This window comes from Lissotriton helveticus, chromosome 7 (genome assembly GCF_964261635.1).
Source record: "Lissotriton helveticus chromosome 7, aLisHel1.1, whole genome shotgun sequence".
Taxonomy (NCBI): Eukaryota; Metazoa; Chordata; class Amphibia; order Caudata; family Salamandridae; genus Lissotriton; species Lissotriton helveticus.
The window spans coordinates 1,009,013,993-1,009,031,084 of record NC_136068.1 but is presented as its reverse complement, the minus strand read 5'-3'; the positions used below and the strand labels follow the sequence as shown (position 1 = coordinate 1,009,031,084).

Genomic DNA, 17,092 nt, shown 5'->3' with positions numbered 1-17,092 from the left:
GCACAGCCATTGGTTTGTCGACTCGGTTTGGGTTCGACAACCTTCTTCGGATCGAGTCCCTTTTTAGTGTTGTCGGCTGTAGGCGCCGATCTTGTCGGTTCGACGGCCCTTTGTTTTGGAGTGGATATAGGTGCGCTGGCCCTCGGCTGGACGACCCGTGTGTTCGACTCCGATGGATTGACATAGTTTGGTCCAAAGACTGTATTGTCGACGATCTTTGGGATCGACTCCGATGGATCGACGTAGTTTGGTCCGAAGACCGTGTAGTTGATCAGTTGCGGTTTAGTTTCGTTTTTGGTTCCATAACTTTCAGTTTCGATATCACCAATTTCTGAGTATGTTGATCCGATGGCTCTTTTCTAATATTCTTAGCCGAGCTGTGTCGCGGGGCTATAGAATGGGTTTCGAGATCTTGGCTAAGGCCTTCTGGCGATGCCTCGACCTGAGCCTGTGGAACCATAGAAGTGTATGTTTGGGGTGTCGAACTCAGTTGGCCCAGTTTCATCACTGGAGTTGTCTTAGACGGCTCCGATCCCTTGTTCCTCGTCTCCTACCTCGACGATGTCCTCTTCTTCGTCGACATAGTAGTTGGAATCATGCTCCGAATCTTGATCCGACTGCTGATCTGATTCTTCGGCTTCGACGAGATCGTCTTCATCATCGAAGATATTTTCCGGCTCCGGCCCTTGTTTCTGCATGGTTAGCCTAGCGGCCCGTCGAGTCCGAAGTGTCTTTTTGGATCGAAATTGGGCACAGGCTAGGCAGTCGGATTCATTATGTTCTGGAGATAAACACTTGTTACATACAGGGTGTTTATATGTGGGTATTTTCAATTACAAAGAGGGCATCTTTTGAATGGACTTCGTTCCATCGACGACTGGTCCCTTTGGTGTTGAGAAGGCCCGCGGCCCGATTCGACGTCCCGAGTTGAATAAACTGTAGATAAAGCTGTCGGCACCGATTCAAAATAATACCGACAAGGCTTTTTGGCCTTTAGTAAGTTTATTTTAGATTCCGAACTTCGAGTAAAGGAAAGTACATCCGAACCCAATGGCGGAAAAAACAATCTGAGGATGGAGAGGATGCCCATGCGCACTGTAGTCCAGGGGAGGAGCCACCTATCTCGTGATACTTCGAAGACTCTTCCAGGACAACAATGTGCAATCATCCGGACCCAACACTAGGCGGCGATCTATGCACAGATATGAATTCAGCAGCCCACATGCCTCGAACATATTATCATACAAAAACAATTGGTCTGAAATTCAGTGTGTGAAATCATTTGCTGATTGAGTGTGTACAACAAATGCTTAACACTGTACTTTGATAAAGCCTTACTACTAGACCACACTACACAAATAGAGTAAGGTGCTATTTACTTTTACCTCTGCCTACTTTTGCGGTTCCACTGGACTGTGCACACTATACCTTACTTTGGTATGGTATATACAGAGCTAGCTTCCCACAAATAGTCTGTCCTACTGGACATCAAGGGAAAGACAGATTTGGAAAGTTTCTAATGCTGCAAGCAAAGAAGGTAAGCCTCAGAACTCAAGGATCCTGTTTCCATTAGGTGGAAAATAACAGTTGTATCCTTTCACCTGTGGGGCAAAAGAGAAAGAATGACAACAGGCACGTGGCAGTTTGTCTTCAAGCATATGGCAGTGTATCTGCCCTGCTTTCCATGTCTTTTGGGGAAAAAATGTGTTGGGCGTATGTCAACTTTTATTGAACTAGTTACTATTTTCCTTACTTGGTTACTTTTTCAAGTTAAAAAAGTAAAATTCCATACATTATCCTTACAGGCTTTCTTTGCTTAAAGCACACTTTCTTACTGGAAAGCTTTGTAGAGGTGTATATTTATATACATAGTAAAACATGCTCTGGTATACTGGATATGGGCAGGACAATTTTGTGCGAAGGACTACTTAAGGAACCCCTGGAGGAGACCCAATTTCCTTCAAGCTGTCAAGTTGTATGACAGATTAATCAGTGACAGTGGTTTGACCTCCATAAGGTTGTTGAGTATTCCTCAGGAAAAACATGATTTTTCCTCTAGCACTGTCATATTACGTTAATTGTAATGGGATGAAAGAGAAAAGATTTTGCTGGGATTGTGTTGTGTTACATTGATTTGTATAGCACACTCATCACCCGAGAGGGTATCCAGGCAGGTATGCAGTTTTGTGGTCCCCAAGGTGCTTATAACCAGAGCCATGTATTCAGCCTCTTCCGGAATTCATGAAGTTAAGGAAGAGGCTCCAATGTGTTGAGGGAGGTCGTTCCAGGACTTGGGTGCGATGTAGGAGAATGAGCAACCTCCAGTTTCAATTTTGCACATGAGGGGAATGAGTGAGGCACAGCATAGGTGTCTGTTGAGTTGGTGAAAAGGTGTATGCGGCTTTTCAGGTATTCTGGCCATCTGCTGTGTAAGGCTTTGTATGGATACGCGAGTTTAAATTGGTTGCGCTTGTGAATGGGGAGCCAGTGAAGCTTCCTTTGGGGATGTATGATGACGGTACATCGTGGGAGGTCGATTATGGGTCGTGCAGTGGTGTTCTGGATGGTCTGGAGTTTGTGAAGTTGTTTGGAGATTCAGGCGAAGAGTGTTGCTGTAATCCAGCATGCTGGAGATGAGTGCAGCGTGACGGTCCCCCTGGTGTTCTGAGGCAACCATTTTAAGGCACATCTCAGCATACGAAGGATGTAAAAGCAGGAGGTGCACACTGCGTTGTATTGAGCCGAAATGTTGAACTTGTGGTCTAGGATAGTCCCTCGATTTCTTGGATGGTGTGTTGGTCCAAGCTCCGAAAGCCATCAGGTGTAGTCCCATGGGACGGTCTTTTTGCCAAAGACCAGTACTTGCGTCTTATCTGTGATGAGCTGGAGGCAGTTGGTTCGTATGCAGTTTGCTACTAGGTCATGCAGTTGGTAAAGTTGGTTAAGGCAGTGATTGTTTTGCCCATCAGGGAGATGAAGGGTTGGTTGTAACGAATAGTTTTCTTACCTGTCGGTGTAGTTTTGCAGCTTGAAGATCTTTCTGGATTCACTATGCTGTGCATTATTCCGCGGTGTTGTGGTTGGGTCCGGATTCGTAGTCTTTTTTGTTTTTTTGTTTTTTTTCTTAGCCCAGGTGGGAGTCGGCGTCACACCCCCTTGGGTGTATTTCCGGTGACGTCGGCATGCTTCCTGCGGAAGCTCCCACTCTTGGGCGCCATCTTCGGGTTCTTTTTTTCTGTGTTTCTTTCGTTTCCGAAGTAATGGCAATGTTCTATTTAGTTGGTATTTTACAGCTTTGTACTTTTAAAGTCCTTTCTTTAGTTAACCACATCTTCTCTCTCCAGCCTCATCTTTCTGGCGGAGGTGGGTGGGTTCGCTAGTGAATCCAGAAAGATCTTCAAGCTGCAAAACTACACCGACAGGTAAGAAAACTATTTGTTTTGCAGCGTGAATCTTTCTGGATTCACTATGCTGTGCATAGATTTTGTAGCGGTTTCTCATCTCTGTGGCAGTTGGGTGGAAGATGAGCGTTGGGTATTGAATATGTGCTGTAGCACCTTCTGTCCAACTTGAGCTTCCTTGTTCATCTGTATGTCCACACAGTAGTGCTTCGTGAACGTGTGCACCGAAGCCCATGTTGCCGCCAGGCATATGTCTTGTATGGGTGTGTTAGCCAGGAAGGCTATTGTAGCGCCCTTCTTCCTAGTGGAGTGGGCACGTGTCCCCTCTGCCAGCTCTTGTCCTGCACGCTTGTGGCAGAGTTGAATTGTCTGTGCGATCCATCGTGCAATGGTCTTTTTGGTTACGGCTTTCCCCATGAAGCTGTTGGCGAATGACACAAAGAAATGTTTTGTTTTCCTGTGTCCCTTCGTCCTTTCAATGTAGTGCATGACTGCCCTTCTGGCGTCCAGGGTGTGCAGAGCTCGCGCTGCGCTAGTTGTTGGTTTTTGGAAAAAACTCTGTATCTGTATAGACTGGTTCATGTGGAATTTGGACACCACCTTCGGCATGAAGTGTGGGTCAGTTCTCATCACAACCCTACAAGCGCTCCTTCTCAGGAATGGCACCGAGGATCTGGAATGCACTCCCTCCTGAAACGAGGATTATCTCCTCCACTGTACTCTTCAAGAAAGAAGTGAAAGCCCTCCTTATGGCCAAGTTTACATGATCCACACTGTTGCTGCTCAGAGTCTATGCACCGATCTTGTAACGTCAGATAATTAGTGATCCATTAACTTTCTGTTCATGACCTATTGACCTCTTTTGCAGTTGGATCATAGACCCTGCACCGTACTATAGTATTATCTTTTAAGTGTTTACTGGTATCCACTGATCTCCATGGCAGCTGGATCAGAGTCCCTCTGCACCACCCTATCCTAATGCCTATTTGAATGTTTAATATCATCTTTAGACCTGTGTTGTAGCTAGCTCAGACTCAGCACTGTCTTATATTTTTGTCTATTTGAGTGTTCTCTGCTACCTCATGATCTCTATTTTAGTTAGAGCAAAGACTCTACACCACCTTATTCTACTGTCTAGCTGAGTGTTTACCTGTATCTTATTGCACATGATTGTTATCCTATTATGCTACCGTGCACTATACTGTACCCAATTACTATGTCTACTCACCTTACTGTAAAGCGCTCTGATATCTGCTAAGATCTTGTTCGCGCTATATAAAACTTTGAATAAATAAATAAAATAAATAAATCGTGCAATGGTCTTTTTGGTTTCTGCTTTCCCCATGAAGCTGTTTGCGAATGACACAAAAAACTGTTTTGTTTTCCTGTGTTCCTTTGTCCTTTCAATGTAGTGCATGACTGCCCTTCTGGCGTCCAGGGTGTGCAGAGCTCGCTCTGCGCTAGTTGTTGGTTTTTGGAAAAAACTCAGTATCTGTATAGACTGGTTCATGTGAAATTTGGATACCACCTTCGGCATGAAGTGTGGGTTAGTCCTCATCACAACTCTATCATTGTGTATTTGTATGTAGGGTTCTTGTAGCGGCAGCGCTTGAAGCTCGCTTACTCTGCGTAAGGACGTTATTGCAACCAGGAAGGCTGTTTTCATAGTTAGCATCTTTAGGGAGGCCTTGTGAAGTGGTTCAAAGGGCTCTTTCATGAGTTCCGTTAGGACTGTGTTTAAGTTCCATGCAGGTGGCGGCACCCGCTTGGGTGGTGCGATCCTTTTCGCTCCTTCTAGGAATCTCTTCACCACCTGTGATGTGAAGAAGCTCCTGCACGTTTCTCCCCTTGTGTAGGAGACTATCGCTGCCAAGTGAACTCTCAAGGAGGATGAGCTAAGGTTCTTCTCTAGCAAGTGCGTCAGGTACTTTAGCACTGTGGAGTCCTTCTTCATTTTATTGTGAAGTCTTTCTTGTCTGCACCATCTTGTGAACCTTTTCCATTTCGCAACATAGCACTTCCGAGTGCTTGGCTTTCTTGCCTCCCGCAGGACCTTCAGGGTACTTTCTGGCAATCTTAAATGTGCGAACTCTATGTCCTCAGGAGCCACGCTACTAGGCTCATGCTCTCTGGCTCTGGGTGTAGCACCTCTCCGTTCTGCATGGAGTGTAAGTCTTTCCTCCTGCTGAATCTGTGGGGTGCACACTGTGTCATCTCCATGATCTGCGAGTACCATGTCTGCCTCGCCCACTGTGGTGCGACCAGTATCAGTGTCATGTTGCTCGCTCTGCACTTGCTCAGTACTCTGTGCATCAGTGGTATCGGGGGAAAGGCGTAGGCAAATGTCCTTGACCAATCTATCCATACGGCATTCCCTAGTGACCCTTCCTCGGGCTGCCTGGATGCGAAGTTTTGGCATTTTGCATTCTGGCGTGTGGCAAACAGGTCCACCGATGGAGTTCCCCATCTGTCGAATAGGCGCCTTGTCTCCTGAGCATTGAGCTCCCACTCGTGGGATGCCGATGTCTGCCTGCTGAGCGAATCTGCTTGTATGTTGTCCTTCCCTGGCAGGTGTATGGCCAGCAGGTCTATCTTGAGAGGGATGGCTTATCTCCATATCTCCTGCGCTAGCGTTGAAAGCGGGGCTGACTGTGTGCCCCCCTGCTTGTTGATGTATAACATCACAGTGGTATTGTCTGTTTGAATCAACACCTTGTGTTTGTACAGTCTTGTTTGGAAGGCTTTCAGTGCAAGGAAGATTGTCTTCAATTCTACGTAATTGATGTGCTTTGTCGCATCTGTCGGTGTCCACAGTCCCCTCACCTTGAGCTCCTCCATGTGAGCGCCCCATCCCTTCAGGGATGCGTCTGTGGTGATGGTCACTGTTGGTGTTGGGGGCGTTAGAGGCTTTCCCCTTGCTATGTTCTCCATGGTCCACCATGTCATCTCCTTCTGCACTGCGTGCGTTACAACCACTAGATCCTCCCAACTGCCTGTAGCTTATGACCATTGCTCCTGTAGCCATTCTTGAATGGGTCTCATGTGGAGTCGTACATTCGGTACCAGGTGGATGCATGATGCCATCATCCCCATGATCTTGCTTGCAGTCCTCACTGTCCGAGCTTGTCCCTTCCGGTAGAGGCGAGTTTCCTTCACCAGCGCCCTCGCCCTCTTCTCGCTGGGGAACACCTTGCCCTGTAAGGTGTTGATCTGTGCTCCCAGGAAGATCTTCACTTGTTCTGGCTCCATTGATGATTTCTTCCAATGGATGGAGAACCCCAGGTTTATGGGAGTGCTTGTCACTGTATGTGCGTGCAGCTTGCATTTCTGGTATGAGTTTGCTTTCACCAGCCAGTCGGCCAGGTAAGGGTATACGTGTATTCCTTGCCTTCTTAGGTGCGCTGCGACTGCTGCGAGGCACTTTGTGAAAACTCTTGGTGCTGATTTTAGACCGAAGGCCAGTGTCGTGAACTGGTAGTGGCTTTCTCCGACGGTGAACCTGAGCATGTGTTTGTGCTTTCTGTTCATTGGAATGTGCAGGTATGCGTCTTTGAGGTCTATTGTGACCATGAAGTCCCCGATCTGCAATTGTGGGAGCACCTCTTGCAGGGAGGTCATTTTGAACTTTTGCGTTCTTATGAATTTGTTCATGAACCGTAAGTCGAGAATGGGTCTCATGGTTTCGTCTACTTTTGGTACCAGGAAGTACGTTGAGTATACTCCTGTGTTTCTTTCCTTGAAGGGTACCCGTTCTATGGCCTGCTTCCGCAGGAGTTCCTTTGCCTCCTCCTGAAGACACTGCAGCTGCTTGCCTGCTAGTGGCTTTCTTTTTGGTTTTCTGCTTGTTGGCCTCCCCTCCAACTCTATGCAGTATCCGAACTGGATAATGTTGAGGATCCATTTGTCTGATGTGATTTCTCTCCACTCTCGGAGGTGGAATCTTAATCTTCCTCCCACTGGTGTCATGTGGTCGTAGGTGTCTAGTTTGTCTTGACCCATCTGTACGTGCTGCCCCCTGGGATCTTTTTTGTGGGCGGGCACACGGAGTTTTTTGAAGTCACTTGGAGGTGGGCTGCTGCCCCCCTCTTCTATTTTGTCCCCGTCCATTTCTCCCTCGAAAGGACTGGCCTCTTTGTTGGTACTGCCAGGACTGCTTCTGATGACCATGCTGAGTCTGCGAGTCTGCCTGGTGCGTTTGCTGGAAAGCCTGGTGTGATGTACCTGGCTGGTTTCCGCCTCTCCCGCCGGGCCTCCGTGACGGGATGCCCCTCTTGTTCCCTCTGAACTGCAATGCTCCCATGGACCTTGCGGTTTCGTTATCTTTCTTCAGTTGGCTGAGCGTTTCATCAACTGTTGTTCCGAAAAGCGTGCTGCCGTTGAACGGTGTGTTCAGGATGCTGTGTTGCACCTCCGGTTTGAAACCGGATATCCTGAGCCAGGCGTGCCTCCTTTCCGTGACGCCCATCATCATGAGCCTGCTGGCGGTGTCTGCCCCATCCAGGGCCGTCTTAAGGCAAGAATTTGCCGCGTTCTTTCCCTCTTCAACCAGCTTTTCGGCTTTCTGCCTGGCATCCGGGGGCAAGTCCTTCACCAACTGCCCTAGTCCCTCGATGATTTGGTACATGTGCCTGTTTATCAGGGCGTTGGAATTAGCCATGCGCCAGTGGGTCGCGGCATTCCGTTCGATCCTTCTGCCCACCAGATCCATCCTTTTGCTCTCCTTATCCGGTGGTGGGCCCGAGGTAGTGGGTACGTTAGCCCTCCTCCTTGCTGTGGCCGTGATAATGGAGTCTGCGGAGACCGTGCCCTGAATGTAGGCCGGGTCCTTTGTGGCATGCTTGTACTTCTCAGTTCTGGGAGTTACTGCCTTGCATGTTGCGGGCTCCCTGAAAGCTTCCTTCCCCTGAGCCAAGACGCTCTCGAGCATTGGAAGGAACTGGCTCCTCGTTTGTGTTGGGAGCAATGTTTCTAGAAGGAAGTCTGCTTTCTGCTTCTCTTCGTCGAGCTTGAGCTTGAAAGCTGCTGCGGCAGCTTGTATCACCGAGTTGTAGGCCCCGATGTCGTCCGGCGGCAAGGGCCTCGAGTGGTAAGTGTCGACCACCTCCTCCGGGCTGTCGGTGTCGACATCTATGTAATCTACCTCCTGTAGGTCAGAGGGTGTCGAGTCTGCGTCCGTCCTGCTTTCCTCTTCCTCCCGATAGTTGTAACTATCGTAGGGATTCTCGTACTCCTCCTGGTCGTCTATCACCTCGACGTCCTGGTCTTGTTCCTCGACGACTTCGGCGATCTCTTCCTCCTCCTCGACTGCCTCCATCACCGGTGGCTTGGTCTTGTGAGGGATCGTGAAGGCCTTCATCTTTGCATCGAAATCTTTCTTCCGCTGCATGATGTTCTCCATTTCGGCCTCGAGGCGCCTTCTCTTCTTCTCCATCTCTGCCGCGTGTTCCGCGTCGGATGGGTCGGCCGTTCTTTTTGGCGGATGGTTCGTCGCCGTACCTGTCGGAGTCGAAGTTTTCGACGTCGGACCGGGTCTTGGGTCTCTGGTCGTCGTCAGTTTTGGGTCTTTCTCCCTCGGCGTCGATCGATCCTTTTCGGGGACGATTTTCGACGTTTTCTGCTGATCAGCAGCCCTCGGCGCCGGGGACTCCTTCTCGGAGGATCCGCTGGGCCTGGGAGTAGTCGCGGACGCCGCCTTTTTTGGCGTCGGCGTTTTCGGGGTCTTGCCCTCGATTTTTCTAGACTCAGAGTCTCTCGGGTTCTTGGGGGCCGAAGAGTCTCCTACCTTGTCAGAAGTCTTCGTGTAATCGGTCTCTACGACCGTGTAGCTGTCGTCTTCGGCAGGAGCGTTGTCTTCTTCCTCGGAGGACATCCCCAGCTCGTAGAGGGACGGAGTCGGGGCCTTCCCCTGCAGGGTGGCGTGTGCTACCCTCTGCCTCTCTCTCATACGAAGGGTCTTCGGGGCGAAGGCGGAACAGGCGTTGCAGTCTCTGCTTTCATGGTCCACCGGTAGGCAAAGGTTGCATACCGGGTGCTGGTCCTTCTGCGCGTACTTGTGGTGGCAGTTACGGCAGAACTTGAACGGCGTGTTGTCCATCATCGAGCGTCCAGGGCCTCTCTGGTCGCGTGTTCGTCGGCGGTCGTCGATGATTTCGATGAAAAAACGCCTTCTCCTTGCCGGTTTTTCACCGATGAAGTCCCCTGCAGTCTTCAGATGACTTCTCCTCGTCTTTTCTGTATTTTCTTTCTTCTTTCTCCAAAAATGTCTGGAGCCCAAACGGGAACGATCCAGACCCGACCGCGGAAAAAAAGAATCTGAAGATGGCGCCCAAGAGTGGGAGCTTCCGCAGGAAGCATGCCGACGTCACCGGAAATACACCCTAGGGGGTGTGACGCCGACGCCCACCTGGGCTAAGAAAAAAAAAAGAAAAAAAGAAAAGACTACGAATCCGGACCAAACCACAAGACCGCGGAATAATGCACAGCATAGTGAATCCAGAAAGATTCACGCTGCAAAACTAAGCTTACAAATTATTTTGTTCCAGTCAGTTTGTGCAGAGAGTATGCCTTTACTTTAACTGGTTTTATAATCTCCAAACTGTATCCTGCCTGAACTGCAGTAACAGGGATCCGTAGTCACCACATAGATTGGTGTATAGATTATTAAAATCCTGTTAAAGCACCATTTACTACAATGGGCAGCACATTTGCAGTCTGGATAGAGTATTTTACAAAAAAAGGCTTTTCCTATATTAATGCGACTCCAAATTCAGCAGCAGTGGTTGGGTTCAGGCCATAGCTTTCACATTTTTTACCAAAACCAGAGAAATCGGGAGCAAGACAAATAGTAAAGATGCTCCACATTGCAACAATTCTGTACAGCATTTCTGACCTGTTTTGACTGAAACTTTCAAAGACGTAATATGGTAATAAATATTTGCCAAACCCAGGAGTTACCAGAGAGGATTAATCCAGCTCCCTCAAAGAGAAAACCTAGCGCGTGGTGCATAAATGTAATAAAACCTTAGGGGTCAAATCACCATCCCCGAAGTGGCAAGCATCTTATGATTTTCATTGTGTATTTAAGCTGCATATTATGAGAGCACCCAAAAGGGAACTAGTAACCACCTGTTGCTAGAGGACCCCAGAAAATCGTTATAAACTGCAATGATATGCTTGTGCCAGGGTTTTTATGAACTTATCTCCAGGAAAAAAAAAATACTGCGCCAGATTCCAGGCCAGAATAATATTTGCAAGAACCTGCATAATATTCCAACTAGGTATTTTGACTGCCTGTTGCATGCACACTTCATCACAAAATGTAAAAGACAGAAATTACATACAGCGTGGGCCTCCACGGCCACGACCTCTTCCTCGTCCTCTGCCACGACTCCGACCCCTGAAACCACCACGCAATGCTCCTTCACTCTTTACACTTGAGGTGTCGTCATGGTCAATCCAGTCCCGGTCTTGCTTGTTGTCTGGGAACCAGCCTAAAAAAAAAACACGCAAGAGATATTAAGTATAGTGTGTACCTTTAACACTGGTGAATGGAAAAGACCTTTCATTACTTTAGATAGCTTTTATTTCACAATTGGCGGATACAGATAATGAATCTTATTCAAGGTAGTACCATGAAACATTAGTCCCGCAGCCCATTCACTGGTATTTATGGGATATCTTTCATAAGCCAATCGCTTAACTTACGAATTCTCAGCTAGCTGTACTAGGTCACCCAATTAATCTGAGATCTTACTTAATCATGAGTAATGTGAAGAGAAGGGGCTGTCAGGAGGGCCATACAACTGAAAAGGCAGCAGAACTAAGAACACAAAACTACCTAAAATCCTAGGTCTCCATCACAAACATTTTCATTAAATTGACAAAGCCAACTGCCCAAGCTCAGGTTTCCTGAAATGTTTATAAGAAAGCTTTACAAAACTTACTACCTATGTAGAGTCAACCCCACGTTTTTTTAAACCTTCACTGAAATGTAACTTTTAAGATGCTAAATACAACAAGTAAGCAAACGTATATCAAAAAGAAAAATTACATTTGTAGCGTGAATCATTTCGGGATTTACATGCGTGCATAATTCCACCATCTAATGACTGGAATTAACTGTCTTTTGTGAGTGTCGCAGTAGACTGCCATTTGGTAGTTTGTCCATCACCCCGTTACATCAGACTTGCACCCCAGAGGATCTTGGGCATGGCTGCCACCTTAAGATTGTTTATTTCGCCTTGCAATCTGGCGGTAGAATGGAGAAGCGCTGACAAATTGACCAACAATTCAACGGATTGACAAAAAAAAGAATTCACTCAGTAACACTGGAGAACTCGAAACAGCACAAGAGCGAGGAGGAAGGTCCTGGTTTACATTGAGTGACGACTCCTCAGACCAGCATGTGGTTGGAGAACGCAAAACGTTTTACCCAAATGTTACCATACATTTTTGCCAAAGGATCCTCATGAAAACTGCAACAATTGCCTTTCAAGGGAAGATGTCCTAAGGGCAGCGATGCCTGTGTAGAGTTTCGATCCAAGACGTTTAAAGTGAGGGAAAAAACACGTTGCATGCACAATGTCAAGGCCTAGGCACAGAAGCTGCCGTTCCCTTCAAGACCTCTGCTTATCTCCAGATACTAGGAAAACCGAAGAGAATGAGCTAGCTCAAGGAGGGGAGTCTAATCCATAAAAAGGCGTGATCGATGTACAAGAGGGTTGTGAGAAAGTTGCTCTATATAAATATATACTGGGCCAGAATAAGGTACAGTGTGTATAGAGTCCACAAACCCCAAAGGTATAACAGAGGTTAAAGCCAGGTGTGACCTTACGCGCTAAAGTGGTAGCTTGGTCAAGCAGTAAGTCAGTACCAGAGGACAGTGTAAAGAATTTGTTGTACACACTCAGTCAGTAAAAGATTTCACACACTCAAAGACTGAACTCCAGGCCAATTGTTTTTATATCAAAGATAAAGTTTTATTTCTAGAACCAACAGGTATCAAAAAATACTGTTCTCAGTATGAAAGGTCTCAGATGAGTACTTTGCAGAAAGGCAATACACTTTGTAAACACAATAGGTACAGGGGGTGCAGTAGGCAACACTTCTACACATATAAACAGTTGATTACTTTGTAGATTCCTTCGGTAATTCCAGGACTGGCTCCTAGATTCAGTCCTGGGGTCTAAGCTGAAAACAGTTTAGCAAAAACGTTTTATGTATTGCAGTGCTTATTCAGGAATAAAAAGATGTTAAAAGATCACACTTAGAAACTTTTCAACAGAAATCTGACAATGGTATCCAATCGGAGAAAATTCAGGTTGCAGGTAAAGTACGATCTTGTTACTTTTGTAATCCAGTACTGGGCTCCTGGGGCCAGCACTGGGGTCTCAACTTAAAATAGGTAAGTAATTACGTTTCAGTATTTCGTTTGATTTTTAAAGAATATTTCTAGTTTTCAAAAGTAGACAGAAGAAATATCCTAGAAAAGCAGACAATGGATTCCTATGGAGAAAATACAAGTTACTAGTAAACCCGATAGGGATTACTTTTGCGGTTCAGTACTGGGCTACAAGGTACAGTACTGGCTCCTCTCCCGATCACAGGTGAGTACTTCAGAATTCGGATGATTTTATATGAATATTTTAGGTTTTCAAAAGAATAAACGTAGAAGATTTTTCGACTGGCGAGGTTAAAGTTCTAGGCATAGACTCAGGGGTCCCCCAGGGTTAGGTAGGTACAGTTGGTTCACCCTCAGCGGTGCAGGGGCGGCAGGGTGCAGAGGTAGTTAGGCCCAATGTTATCCAATGAGGGGCAGGGGGCCTCCGGTTGGAGGCTGCTGGCTAGCAGGCCACGCGGCTGTGGGAGCTGAGCTCCTGGTCACTTGCTCAGGGAAAATGGGAAAGTAGAATAGGGTACAAGTTGCACTGCCAGGGGCACTCGGGCGGCTGGGTGCAGGGTGCTTTTGAGCCTTCGGGCGCTCAATATTATTCAATGGGAAAGGTAAAAAGGGAACAAAGACTGCAGACTCTGGGACGGTGATTCTTCAGGTGCGACCACCACTTCGAGAGGCAAGTTGGGATCCTGGAGAAGAGGTAGGTACCCCAAAGGGAGGCACTGGCGGGCGCAGGGGTGTCTAGAGTGTCGGGAAATCTTACCCTCGGCTGGTCGCGGTTGGAGGGGACCCTGGTTCTGAGGCTGCAGGCGTCGTCTGGTTCGTCGAGGAGGGTCTTTGGGCACTGGACTTTGGGTCCCAGTCGCCGGGGGGACGTCCGCGTGGGCTTGGATCACTCGGGCACGGGCCGGGCATGGCGGGTGCAGAGTGGGCTGGTCCGGAGCTTCCTGACTGGCACCAGGGGGGTTGTTGCAGCAGAGCCTCTGCAGATGGGAGTCCCAGGCTTTAAGAGGGTCAAGGCAGGCAGGTCTTCTGGGTGTCCCAATGTTGCTGTCCGCAGGAGTCGCCGGGCTTTAGGCAGGAGGAGGTTCCAGGATCAACAGGCCGGTAGAGGTGGGGCCAAGTCAGTAGTTGTCGTGCTGTTAGCCGCTGCACGGCGGGTCTTCTTCCTCAGAGTATTCTTTCTTTTCGGGATCTGAGGAAGGAAGGTTCAGGGAGCCCCTAAATACTAAATCTATGGGCGTTACAGGTAAGGCAAAGGTAGGGACCAATGGGTCCCTGCCCTGGGGTGGGTACACCCCCTAGCCTGCTCCTCTCCCTCCTTTGGGAGGGGGGCAGGAGCGGAGCTGTGATTGGGCAGGGCTTTCCATCTTCAAGATGGCCGGAGCCCGGAGTCGTGCTTCACCTCGCCTCTCCCACTTGAGGGGTGGGGTTGACATAGGCTGGCACACCCCCTTTCCTCACTTAGGGTTTCCCGCCGTTCTTCCCGCCAGAGTGGGGGTCAGAACCGGTGGGGGTCAGTTGCTGAGTACAGCAAGTGGCCTGGAGAAGCTCACAAAGGCGGTATGCCTTTGAAGCTTCCCCTGCCCATCCTGCGGGAGGAGGCCTGGCATCTCGTCCCAGGATGTGCATTGTTTCAGGCCCCCGAGAGCGGCAGGCTCTCGACCCAGGGGTCCAGAAACATGTCTGGTGGTGGCAGCCACAGTCAGGACACTGGGAGTTGGTTAGGTTTCAGGGGGCATCTCTAAGATGCCCTCTGTCGTGCATTTTACATTAAATCCCACACTGGCATCAATGCGGGTTTAATGTGCTGAGAAGTTTTATATCAAACTTCGGTCTTCAGTGAAGCCATCATGGTGCTGTGGAGTTCATAATGACGGCCTCCCAGCACCAAATACTCTTAATTGCTTTGTATCACTGCTCTCCCTATCCCTTGGCACTATACTCTACTTGTTGGGGGCACCACTACGCTACTCTCTTACTACCGACCAAGATATGATACACGTTGGTTTACTGATCCACTCTCCCGATGCCCCCATGCATTTTTCGCTCTATACTAAAACATTGGTATAGGCCATCCACACACACCCAAGGGGTACCTGAACACCTCTGTAGTGGGATCAATGACTTGTGCTGTCCTATATTACTTCCTTACCTGATTGTATATTGATTGGTTTTATGTATGTTATTATTATCCCTGTTATTACCATGTTATTGACTATTATACTGTTCCCATTATCTCTGTTGACTCCTACTACCCCTACCCTGTCTTTGTGAAGCGCTCTGATATCTGTAAGGATCCTGTTCGCGCTATATAAAACTTTGAATAAATAAATAAATAAATAAATGGCAGCACTGCAATTACAGTGCCCAGGACTGGTCCTGGGTACTGTAGGGGAACCTGGCTCATGTACCTGTGCCCACACCACTGGCATAGGGCACCCAGCTAGAGGGGTGACTGATAGATGCCAGGGCAGTGAGCTTGTGGGCATGGTACACAGAGATGGGTGCCAAGTCGACTGTTTAGTTCTGTACTTAGACACTCAGCCTGCAAAGGCAGTGTGTGGGTGTCAGGGTAGAGGGCTCCTAAGGGTGGCACAATAAGTGCTGCAGCCCTTAGGGGGCTTCTCTGGTCACCATGCCCTGGGTGCCTAGAGTACCATTTACTAGGGGCTGACAAGTGGCCAGAGATGCCAATTGGGTTTTAGCTTCAACACAGTTTTAGGGAAGGGACACAGGCCCTGGGCACTTGGTTGGCAGGAGCCCAGGGCACACTCAGACAAAGCACATCAGCAATTCAGCAAAAAGTGGGTGCATACCCATGCAAGAAATATGGCACTCTCAGACCCTTGTTCCAGTGCTCCTTCCCTAAAACAAAATCCCAATTAGTACTTCTGCCCCCTGTAAGTCCCTAGCAAATGATACCCTGGGTACCTACGGCCAGGGAGCTGTAGAAGGTCCTATGGGACCCTGCTTCACTGGGACCATGTCACTGCCCTTGCAGCCTGCATGCCCCTGTGAGGGAGAAAACGACAAAGTCGACATGGCACCCTGCCTAGGTGCCTTGCCAGCTAGCACTGCCTGACAGCATAAGTAAGCCACCCCTCTAGCAGGCCTCACAGCCCTAAGGCAGGGTGCACTATACGAAGGGTGAGTTCATATCTGCCTGAGCAGATATGCCCCTACAATATTTGCACAATTTCTTAATGGTGTACCAGTGAAACCATAGCAACTCGACAACTCTAGTTACACAGGCTCAGGTTGCACCTGAATCCCTACCAATCTGGGTGTGATATCTGACCTGCTATAGGCAACTAGCCACCAACAAACATGTTTCTGGACACACTCCCCCAGGATGGGACAGTATTCGAAGAGGGGAATGCGACCCCAGCCTCTGCTGCCAGCAGCAGATGGCAGCCACTGGTTTACATCCCCACTTTGGGCACGTCGAGTTTTCCTGCCTAATCAAAAGCCACTAAGATGACTTGGGCGTGGACATGCCTGATCTTCAGAACTCTGGGCAGGAGTTGTAGTGGTAGAAAGGCATGCATGAGTTCTGTGCTCCATTCTAGGCAGAATGAATCTTCAAGAGGGCTTTCTAAGGTACTCCAAAATACAAAAGGTGTTAACACTACCTGTTCACGGTCGGGGTTAATTAGATCGAGCTATGGTTCTCCTCATTGCTGGAAAACACCCTATACCTTGACCCAGGTGTAAATGCCATTGGTGACCCTTTAGGTGTGCCAGCTGTCTTCGCCTGCTCTGGTGTTCAAAGATTAAAAAAGATGCTTCACAACCAGGGAAATGCCCTAACCTAGATTGTACCAGAGGTGCGGAGCCTCCTGTACAGGAAGTCATCCCAAACTTGTTTCAGCACCACATGGCAGTGACATGGTCTTTGAGAACTTACACAAGGTTCTTCTTGATAACTGGCAGGAAGGCCTTCAATGCCATGCAAATTGCTATATACTCTATTAAATTGATGTGAACGCAGGTCTCCACCAAAGACCCAAGACCTCCGATCAAAACTTCTTCCAAATTATCTCTTTACCTTAGGTGTGACGAGCCAGCCTCCACCATCAACTCTGGGTGGGGTTCGTCACTGGCTCAATTGCGGACAAATCTTGAGTTGCACTTTCTCAGACCATGTGCCCAGCTTCTCTGGTGGTGATTTTCGGTTTCTACCGATGTTGTCCATAGTCTTCGAGCAGTCAGTCAGTAAAACTTTATTTGAGTTATTACAACCATAAAAGTATACACTATACATTTATAAAACTTTATAAAAACACGAAATTAA

General features: G+C 48.2%; 1 protein-coding gene across 2 annotated transcripts in view; it reads right to left on the bottom strand.

Annotated features, from left to right (window-relative positions):
* LARP1 (La ribonucleoprotein 1, translational regulator) overlaps positions 1 to 17,092 on the bottom strand; it is a 915,090-nt gene that overhangs the window by 517,694 nt on the left and 380,304 nt on the right. For both annotated transcript variants that reach the window (XM_078653680.1, XM_078653681.1), the window contains exon 6: positions 10,742 to 10,891. In XM_078653680.1, the coding sequence (XP_078509806.1) occupies positions 10,742 to 10,891 (150 nt within the window). The remainder of the gene's footprint in view (positions 1 to 10,741; positions 10,892 to 17,092) is intronic.